Source organism: Hesperophylax consimilis, chromosome 16, assembly GCF_061612785.1.
Source record: "Hesperophylax consimilis isolate HC1 chromosome 16, BYU_Hcon_1.0, whole genome shotgun sequence".
NCBI classification, from domain to species: domain Eukaryota; kingdom Metazoa; phylum Arthropoda; class Insecta; order Trichoptera; family Limnephilidae; genus Hesperophylax; species Hesperophylax consimilis.
The window spans coordinates 2,603,077-2,613,799 of record NC_142851.1 but is presented as its reverse complement, the minus strand read 5'-3'; the positions used below and the strand labels follow the sequence as shown (position 1 = coordinate 2,613,799).

Genomic DNA, 10,723 nt, shown 5'->3' with positions numbered 1-10,723 from the left:
ACACTGCCCTACAGCATAATCAAAAATAGTAATGATAATGTTCTAAACCACTTCTTAAGCATCTTAAACAAAATCTTCCAGACTGGTATAATGCCTGATGACTGGAGTTCTCAAATAATCATCCCTATTTTAAAAACAAACAAATCACCAAATTCTGGATCCAACTACAGGCCAATCGCTCTTTCATCCACCCTCAGTAAACTTTATGAAAAATTAATTAAAAACCGATTAGAATTTTTTGTCGAGAGTAAACAGCTTCTCTCTCCATTTCAATTTGGATTTAGGAAAAAAAATCCACTCAAGATAACCTTGCCATCATCAGCACTGATATTAATTTATCAATTTCTAAACAGGAAGTTTGTCTTGCCGTCTTTATAGATATAGAAGGCGCCTTTGACAATGTTTCCATCCCAATGCTGAAAAAAAAACTTCTAGGCCTTGGCCTTCCCCCCATGTTTGTCCAATCTATTATTAATCTATTTCTAGATAGAAAAATTTTCATTGAACTTCCAGATATTTCTCCTCAAAGTAGGTCTGTTTGGAAGGGTTTACCACAAGGCGATGTATTGTCCCCCTTACTGTATAATATATACACATATGATATGCATGTCACTATTCCCCCACAAGTAAAAGTTATTGAGTTCGCAGATGACATAGCTTTCTTCTTATCATCCAAAATCATCCCTCTCGCCGTCAAATAGCTTAACGAAGCCATGAATGCCCTTTGCACATGGCTCACCTTAAATGGTTTTGAACTTTCAATCCAAAAGACTCAGTGTGTCACCTTCTCAAACCGCCATAAAACCCCCCCCGTATAAATTTTATTTAAAAATTCTCCAATCCCCAACGCTTCTGAAGTAAAATTTTTGGGAGTAACATTTGATAGGAAACTTAAATGGTCTTCCCATATTAATAATTTAGTTACCAAATGCGAAAAAAAATTAAATATCATCAGATCATTATCTGGCGTTTGGTGGGGAGCTCACCTTACTTGCATTAAGTTGCTTTACAACGCACTTATTCGAAGCCATCTCGATTATGCCTGCCCACTTTTTAGTACTGCCTCAAAAAATGTACTTGATAAATTAGACAAAATTCAATCTAAATCTTTGCGAATTATAACTGGAGCGATGCAATCGTCACCCATCAATTCCCTTCAAGTAGAATGTTCTGATCCTCCCCTTTATTTAAGGCGTCAACTATTTGCTGACAAATTTGTTCTTAAATGTTTAAATTCTAAATGTCATCAGGTTATCCCCAGCGTCTCGTTGTTCATTGACTCAACCCATTCATCTACAATCAGAGCTTCAACTAAACCTCTTCCTGACATCTGTAAAAAATTTAAGTCTCTCTCAGAGCTTCACATCATCCAAAATGATCTACTTCCCTTATACAAATTAAAATATAGTCACGTCACCCTATCCCCAACAATATTTGAAGGGATCGGAATCCTTAAAAGTCATTCCAATCTCCCGGCCCGAACTGTCAATAATATGTTCAATGACATTATTTCATCTAAATGGCCCAACTTTTCTCTTTTATTTACTGATGGATCCAAATCTCCCGACTCTCCTAACTGTGGTATAGGTATTAACGTTTACCACAATAATTCTAATGACAGAATATTTCATTCAATTTCAAATCAATTTTCAATATTTTCAGCCGAGTGCATTGCAATAATAGAATCTCTCAAATATATAATCAAAAATAATTTCGAACATTCACTCGTTCTCTCTGACTCTCTCAGTTCCCTCCAAAAACTTAAATCCAGTCCTCTTCTTCATCCTGATGATCACTTTGTATGCCTTATTCGAGAGATGATAGCCTCCATTCAAAGCTCTGGTAAACTGTAACTCTGATTTGGATTCCTGGACATGTTGGTATCATGGGTAATGATATTGCGGATGCCTTGGCAAAACAAGGAGCGTCCAACCCTGTTGTTACCCTCGTAAACCACATTCCCCTATCTGACATTTTTTCCATCATCAAAGATAGATCCAGCAACGTTTGGTCTGAGTATTGGCACATTGCTAGTCAATCCAAGGGAGCCTGCTATGCCTCAATACAAAGGACTATTCCATCAAAACCGTGGTTTCAGCAATTCCCTCATTTTTCCAAAAAAGAAATTTCTTCACTCATTCGAATGAGGATCGGACATTGTTCCGTTCCTTCCCATCTTTTTAAAATTCACGTCGTTGACTCCTCAGATTGTACATTCTGTGGTCTAGAAGTGGGAACTTTAGATCACATATTTTTTGGTTGTCCCTCTCTAAACAAATATCCTCTCTTCTATCAAGCCTTATCTAAAATTGCCTCCCCTCCATTCAACATCTCATCTCTTCTAAGTCTGAACTCGACTCCAATTTTCATTATAATTTTGAAATTTGCCCATTTAAATATAATTAATATTTAAATTCGCCTTTCATTTCTCAATAATTTTAAATGATATCCAAGAACACCCTTGAAGGGTGAAAGCCAGAAATAATGTTAAAAAAAAAAAAAACCTAAAAAATCCAAACTTGGGCTCGATTTACACGAAAACGAAAGCTTATCAAATAATGTTGATGTACTCGTAGATTCACCAGTTTCCCGCTTTTACCACTGGTTTCCGGAGATTTGAAAGCTCTGACTAGTTCGTCGTTCTGTCCGCAGATGGTGCTGGCGGCAGAAATCATATGTTCGCTTAGTGCGCTTCTGCAACAATAAAACATGAATAAAACCCAACTGTCAAAATCCGCCGAACAGCCGAGAGCCGATCTCACGGGCTTGTTTTGTCAGACAAACATTGTTTACTAAGTGAAAAGTGCGCGCGATAAATACAAAGCAACCATGCTGCACTTTGCGGTCAAGGAGTTCTCCGTGACCGAAATCCACGAGAAGTTCGAGGAGTATATGGAAGATCAGGAAAATGTGGACAGTGCTACTAACTTTATTTACGACTCTTTGGTCGAAGATCTGACGATGGGGGTGCTTTTCGAGTTCCACCACGGGATCAAGACGGGCCTGACAGAAATAATTGAAGGAGAGCCAGAGAAAGAAGAGCCCCTACAAATTGTCAGCACTCCAGAATGTGACGTTTTCGGATTGTCAGTTGTCAAGAAGACACCTGATTGCAACTGCTCCTGTCCGAATTGTGATCGACCAGTTTCAGCCACGAGATTTGCTCCGCATCTTGAAAAATGCATGGGTAAGTGGAATTATTTTTTTCAAATGAAATACGCAGTTTTACCATAATCTTTCGTTCTATTTATAACTGGGTTTTTGCGCAACGCAATCCAAAGGGAAACACTCAGATGCATTCAATAAATATAGTTTTAGTTCAATTACATCTAACTATCATGTCTAGCGATATGTTAGCAAATTACCCAATGTAGATTTCGATTAAAACGTTTAAGCACATATTTTTATTTAAAATTACACTGTCATGTTAAAAATGCTGTCACGTACCACAATGCTTTTATAATTGCAGTAATATTATGTACCTATTTATTATTCATAGAAACTATCAACAGGTTACAATATTACATAGGCGTTTTTCATGTTTTTTGCATCATTGTCTCAAAATATTAATCGAGTGATGTTGATTGATAAATTACTCCGACAATTTCAACATATAACTCATTCAGTACCTACATGATTTACAATCTATATACATAGAAATGTAAATGTTTGTTTGTTCTAAATCTTAAATCTCCTAAAGTTCTTCACGGATTGGTTTGAAATTTTGATGCAGCATTGTATTCGAATATGCGTGTGCTTTTATATGCCTATATTATATAGATGTCACATATAACAGGTAAAAACTAGCTTATTTTGAAAAACGGCACCATCTGTTAGATGTACGCGTATGACGAAACGCGTTATTGTTTCTCTATCTGCACAGCAACAGCTAGTGTTTTTATATACATGTAGCAAATTGAATGAAAAAATGGACTAATTTTCAAAATAACTTGTAACATGCTTTCAAAGGCCTTGCTACGGTAAATACTTTCGTAATAATTATCAAAAATTTATTTTATGCATACCACCCTCATAAAAATAAAATGTTTTATTTTGCGTTCAATAGAACACACCGACTATGGCCCTACCACTGAGAGCTACGTTGGATTTTTTCTTTCTATAATGCGCATAGTTAATGAGAATGCGAGAGAGGTTACAGCAGAACTATCAGTCTAATATTCTATCCAATTCTTTCTCTGTCTGCCTCTGAGTCGCTTCCACTTGTTCATAATTGTTGTGTCCTGTCATCTGGCATTCTTTCAACCTATCCAGCCTATCGGATAATAGACAGATACATATTACACAGTTCCCGTGAGCACTTATTTTACCTCATTCCTTTGACAGTGACCCGGTTCCTTTGATAAAGTTCACCAGGGTTGACATTGGATTTTCGGCTAGGTCTCCTGGATCAACAATGTGACTTCCCAGGTAGCTGAGCCTTGTTCCTATCGGGGCTAGGCATTGGCACTATAGGTGAACTGGAGTACCTTCATCCTCTTCTGCATCTATTGGTGTTGTCCATTCCCAATGGCTGTGTGTGTATCCCCTTAGATGGCAGTGACCTGTCAGTAGTCCTACCAGTTCCCTCAGTGAATGCACTGTCCATATTGAGTATGTAGTTCCTGGTACGTCTAGGGTCCGGTCCATTGATGAGTACCTTCTTTCTCATTTGGGTGCCCTTTCCCATTCCTTCCAGCGCTGAAATTTGACCCGCCATTCAATATAATTATAGTTCGGTGTGACAAGATGACACTTCTACGGCAGGAAATTTTACAATGGTCTCACGCTCGATAAGATTTTCAAGCTGATGGGTTGTTATATTTGAATTCTGTACAATCCATTTTGTAGCAAGCATTCTATCCCTATACATATCAATGAATAACAAGTTGAAATTTGCGCAGGCATGGGACGCAACAGCTCCCGCATTGCATCGCGGCGCATCGCAAGCAACAGCAAGGAGCCGGCGCTGTACGCGGGGCTGAGTGATGATGATGACGACGCAGACTGGGTCGGCGATCGTCGCAAGAAGAAGCTGAGAAACAACGGAGTCAAGAAGCAGACAAAACTCAAGTGAGGAATCATTATATTCTTGCGTATTTATTATAAACAAGCATACTATTTGCAAAGTCGACAACCTCCATTAATCGCTATTTCGAGATAAATTAAACTATTATTTGTAAGGGATGGCTAGATACTTTATTTTAATTTTTCTGAATTATAACGAAGATGGTGGCGAGTGGAAGTGACCAGTTTTGCACAAAAACCTCAAATTTAAACATATTTCCGGGGAAACTAAACGGGATTTGGTTTTTAAATTCATACACAATACTTTAAAATATCATGAAAACGAGGTACCATTCAAAGTTTTTGAGTTCTTCATTAGAGTTTCTAAAATATGGCCTTGAAAAGGGTTTTCTTTGCTGATAAAAAGAAGGATTGGAAAATGATAAAAAAACTTTTGTTATTCATTGTTTAACCAGGTTCTTCTGCTGTGTAATTATTACTAAGCATACCATCTGTTTCGCCTTCCAATGGCATTAGTAATAAAAATTTAAGTAATTTGATTTTCATTATAAGTACTATAAGAAGTAATATAATTAGATAATAAAGCTCATAAATGTAACTCATATTTTTTATATTACAATAAATAAATACAAAATCAAGGTACGTCTGTAAGTAGCAGTTTACAGTCTACAGTTTAAAATTAAACTACGAAAGTACACTGTTGCCGCGAATGGGTGTTTGTATCATAGTTATGGCCTAGGATTATCGTTATCCGAAATTACGGTTTTGAAATATTTTCTAAATATTACTCATTTTCCAGGTGTTGAAGAATTTTGTTATATTTTTTCTTGACAGTGGAAATGCCAAGACAAACAGCACCAATGGGAACAGTGCGGACGGCGCCAACTCCTCGCAGGAGTCGGGCGGGGCCACCTACGAAACCATGTCCTGGAACGAGAAGAAGAACCTGTTGCTGCAGATCTGCGGAGTCGTATCGGAGCACACCAAGAAACTCTGCACCAGGTTTGTACAATTCTTCTCATAAACATAAGGTCGAGTAAGGGTAAGTCAGAAGCAAGTGTGAAAGCCGTTTGTTATTACAGGATCAGGTGCCTAACCATACACTGCTGATAATTCATGGCTAAAAGAAAGCTGCTTTGTCTATGGTGTCGCACACAGGTACACGCGACCAACAACAAAAAAGTAGTTTTTTTTTTTCATTTCACTTAATTTTGTTATATTCTTGTTGATGTTCTTTCTTAGACTCTAACTTCATAGTTTTGACTATAGAGATCTATTACCTGTAGAGTCAATTTGTTCGCTTTTCGGAACAGCTCATACAATCTAATAGAAATCATTATGTCTCCCTTACTCCCATGGTTAGAAATGTGATCTAAACGGCGTTAGACAGAGAAAACACCACGCTTTATATTCAAATGTAGAAAAAATTATATTTATTATTTATCTACATAAATAAAAACATAATACATGTGTTTTTATGCACTTATTTTATATAGATGTCACCTGTGACAGTAAATTTTTTTTTTTAAAACAGCGTCATCTGTTGGACAAACATGTTTTCTGCACAGAGAGACTGAGCCACAGCAAAGTGTGCCGGGACACAGTTAGTTTTTATATGAATCAACAATTTTTATAATACGTTTTTCTAATAAAATGCGTTTTTTTTTTATTACCAGTAATTTTAGTTTAGAGGAAAAAACGTAAGGTGAGCCATTTTTAAAACTTTTCATATTTGATTTCAAAATTTATATTTTTATTTCTTATGAAAAAATTTGATAGCGTATTTTCATCACCAGTTTTTAGTTTTTAAATTACATTCAGAAATATCCCCTTTATTTTGATTTTATTGAGAAGTAGAAATACACACAAATTCTCCAACATTCTGACAGCATCTTTAAGGAATTGAAAAGGGGTTACTCAAATTAAACTTTCACAACTTTTTTTAATAATATGGATAGATAGGAAAAACTTATGAACAACAAACTTCAGTTACAGAATGTTAACAAATCATTAAAAAAATTACCGGTTTCCTTACATTAAGGCCCAGTTGTTTTGCAGCAATTCAAATGTCATCGGATGGCCTTTCGGCGCCATTTTGTTTTTTGACACTTGAAAGGTCCCCATTAAACACCGATTTAGGTGCGTTTCAGCTCTTTATTAAATTATAATAAGCTGACAAGCTTAACAACATTATAGTTGTTCTCTTCTGCTGGTCACAATTTGTTCAAAAGCTGAAACGGACTTAGAAAACGCCATTAATTGAAAATTTTCTGTTAAATATGTTGTTTAGTGTGGATGTTCATGTAGCTCCAATTATGCTCCGTTATATATACTTATACATTTATTTTAATGAATACAGGGTCTTTGCAGGTTGACAGTTGGTAGGTGAGAGAGACTGAACTACTTACTACATTATATACTGTCTTATCAGTATTGCCAGAGTTACCATTATTTATTATTTATTTATTTATTTATTTTTTTTTTTAAAGAAAGTCAAACATTCCCGGGTTACGAATAACCTGACAATATTTGAAAATCTCCTACTACCACCACAGAAAGCCGAAAATATTTCTTGTGTTGTGATGGAGGACTTAGCCAGCCGAGGAATTGAACACGCTACGCCTGGGTGGGACCCAAGCGCGATGTCAACTCGGCCACCGACCGGTCAAATCCTATTTTCCTGCACTTTTTTTGTGTTCGTACAAACAGGTCTCCAACTCTTCTTGGAAGGAATTTATAAATAATTGGTTCTTTCAGATTAATTATGACGGCCGGCATAGTCCAGTGGTAACGCATTGGACTGCCATTCCGAAGGTCGCGGGTTCGAACCCGGCGTGCGCAAATAAATTTTATTTGATTAATTTGTGTTATTTCACAATTAATTGATTAAAATAATATATAGTATATTTGCGGCACGTTCCAGAGTGGAAGATACTACCAGTATCGCCCTGGTGTAAGACCACCATTCAGAATTGAAACGTTGCTCCAAATGGCTTTAGCCGTGTTTAGTGACTAGATCTGAATAGCCAGGTACTTCCCCACCTTCCTCTTTCCCTTCCCCACTTACCTTCAGCCTCACAACATCCCCCAATTGGGGATGCCATAGTCTCACTGGCTCCAGACGGGAGCAGTTGGGACTCTTGTGAGGTATTCACTATAAAAAAAAAAAAATTAAAAAAAAATCAGGGATTTATTATTACTCCGTATACTATTATAATGGTGACTCGATAGTCGACCTAACTAGTAGCTGGCTAATTGGAATCTGCAACAGTAAGTTTCTCTGGGAGCCTTCCCACTGGCCCTGGCGACTACTGGCCACTGGCTCCATCTTGCGGACTTCCACGCAAGCTCTATGCACTGCCATCTGTGCATGCATCTATGAAGCTCTTACTTCCCAACAACTTTCAACTGTAAAAGAAACAAAATGGCGCTGAAGGGTTATTTGATGACTTGTGTTTTCTGTGATACAACTTGGCCTTATATGTATTAATAAACTGATTTGTCAAGATCAACCGTTGGAAAAAACGCCTACGCTTACCCAATCTTACGTTAGTTTCGTTTCTGTATGTGGAAAATTATTTTTTAGATCCACCCGGTGCCCCCAGCACACCGAGGAGCAGCGCAAGACTCTGCGCAGCACCGTGCTGGACCCGGCACTCATGGAGCACAGTGCCGAGGGAGGGGTGACCCCGCTGACTCCGCACGACGTGGGCTCGCCCCCCGACTCCAGTCCCAGCTCCAGTTGCTCCTCCTCCTCCCGCAAGCGCGACAAGCATCGCTCCAAGAACTCCAAGAACGCCAAGCGCGAGAAGCTGAACCATTCCCCTGGACGAGAGTGATCCGTGCGTCGTAAGATACTGTTCAAGTTGCCATAAACTACTGTACCATTACTTTTGGGGTATTAACCTTAGAATGCAGAACTTTTTTTCTACAATCCACATAGTATGAATTTCACTTAATTGACCAATCAGAACACTCTTGATGAACTGTCGATAGTTTCTGAGATATCAACGTAGTTGTATTTTTTTTTTTTTTTTTTTGAGTGCCGACTCCAAACGGCATCTGTTTGCACCATTGATGTTGATTTAAATTGTTTAAACAAGAAAGTAATCAATTAAACATAATGGCGACTATATTTGATTGAAAATAAACTAAATGGGGGGGGTGTCATTTTGTAACAGCTTCATAATGACTCCAATGTCTGTGTCTAATGTGCACATAACACATATTAAAATCAAATGTCTAAATATAGTTAAAAATATTATAAAAATGTTAAAAATATAGCCTTCAGTGGTTTTATTATGGCAAGCAGCACTGATATGTGTTTGTTAAATTTATTTTAAGGATAATTAATATTTAAATCTATTTTCTTATCTAGTTGTCATATGAGGCTTTCACATTTTTAAAGTTCAAAACCAGTACCTACTCCCATGGAGCATGGAAATCCGGTTCCATGATATTTCATCAAAATGAAAATTCAACACACCTTTAAAACGTGATATAGAATCATTAAAAGTGATGAAAAAAAAACTAAGTTTAATAGTTACCTATTTAACTAGATTTTGTTTCATCACTTTTCATGACTTTATACTACCACTTTTTGTAGGTGTGTTGAATTGTTATTTTGATGATATACCCGGTCACAATGGAAATCCACACGGTCAGATCCATCATTGTAAGAATTCATCAAGAAGGTTTTACGTTTATGTTAAGACTACAGCCATGATAATTATTGTTAGTTAACAACTTCCGTTTAGGTATTTTCTATATAAGTATTGCTTTGCTTGCATGTCTTTGTGCTAAGAAATCATTGTGTTTACATTTACTGATAAAATACAGAAAATAATTATTAACGTTTTTTAGTATTTTGCAAACCAAATATTATAATATTCCAACTAACCTCATATTTTGGGTCACAAATTACATATTGTGAGCAAACACGAAAGTGGTCAAGTCAAAATCCCTGTCCGGTGGCAAACTAAGAAGTCCTCATGGCTTTGCAAGTCGGGATAGTTTTTACGTATATGAAACAAAATACACTTTAAATTAAAAATATGCCAACAAACGAGGACTTTGACTTGACCACTATTTGTTGTATGTTCACAATAGTAAATTTCGAGTTACAATTATCGTAATATAGAATCGGGGGGTGACTTTGGCCATCGCAGATATCTACATAATTTCTGCTACCACTCAGAAATTACACGCTTTTTTTAATAATTTTTTGTCGGGCAACATGATTTGATGTTGCATCAATAAAATAAGTATTAAATTAGTTGGTTTCTAGTTGTATTCAAAAGTGATATAAAGTCATGAAAAGTTATGAAACAAAAACTAGGTTAAATAGGTTACATAGGTAACTATTAAACCTAGTTTTTTTTTCATAACTTTTAATGACTGTATCACTTTTTAAAGGTGTGTTGAATTTTCATTTTGATGAAATGTCATGGAACCATATTCAAACATATTGCCGATTGAATTGTTTTTTTTTTAGACATTTTCAGACATTGTATAAATTCCTGAATGATTATAATAGTTTTGTGTCATTAATATTGTAATGTATATCAGTGTCTATCGATATATATAAATATGTACTTGAATAATCAAACTCCCAATTTTTTTTAATAAAATTTTATACCAAAGTCGCCCCACTCCGAAAGGTGACTTTGATCACCATGTTTTTTTAGACTCCCCAAAC

The 10,723-nt window shown here is 36.5% G+C and overlaps 1 protein-coding gene across 1 annotated transcript; it reads left to right on the top strand.

The window, feature by feature from the left end:
• Positions 1 to 2,717: 2,717 nt before the first annotated feature.
• Sgf11 (SAGA associated factor 11kDa) lies at positions 2,718 to 10,368 on the top strand. The gene is made up of 4 exons (XM_089641394.1): positions 2,718 to 3,187; positions 4,902 to 5,070; positions 5,860 to 6,027; positions 8,612 to 10,368. The coding sequence occupies exons 1-4, from the start codon at positions 2,830 to 2,832 to the stop codon at positions 8,862 to 8,864; spliced, it is 948 nt and encodes a 315-aa protein (XP_089497520.1). The 5' UTR covers positions 2,718 to 2,829; the 3' UTR covers positions 8,865 to 10,368.
• The last annotated feature ends 355 nt before the right edge of the window (positions 10,369 to 10,723 follow it).

Coding starts and splice junctions, on each gene's coding strand:
- Sgf11 (XM_089641394.1), top strand. CDS start 2,830: ATGCTGCACTTTGCGGTCAAGGAGTTCTCCGTGACCGAAATCCACGAG. Junction 3,188..4,901: donor GCATCTTGAAAAATGCATGG/GTAAGTGGAATT, acceptor AAATTTGCGCAG/GCATGGGACGCAACAGCTCC. Junction 6,028..8,611: donor ACCAAGAAACTCTGCACCAG/GTTTGTACAATT, acceptor ATTATTTTTTAG/ATCCACCCGGTGCCCCCAGC.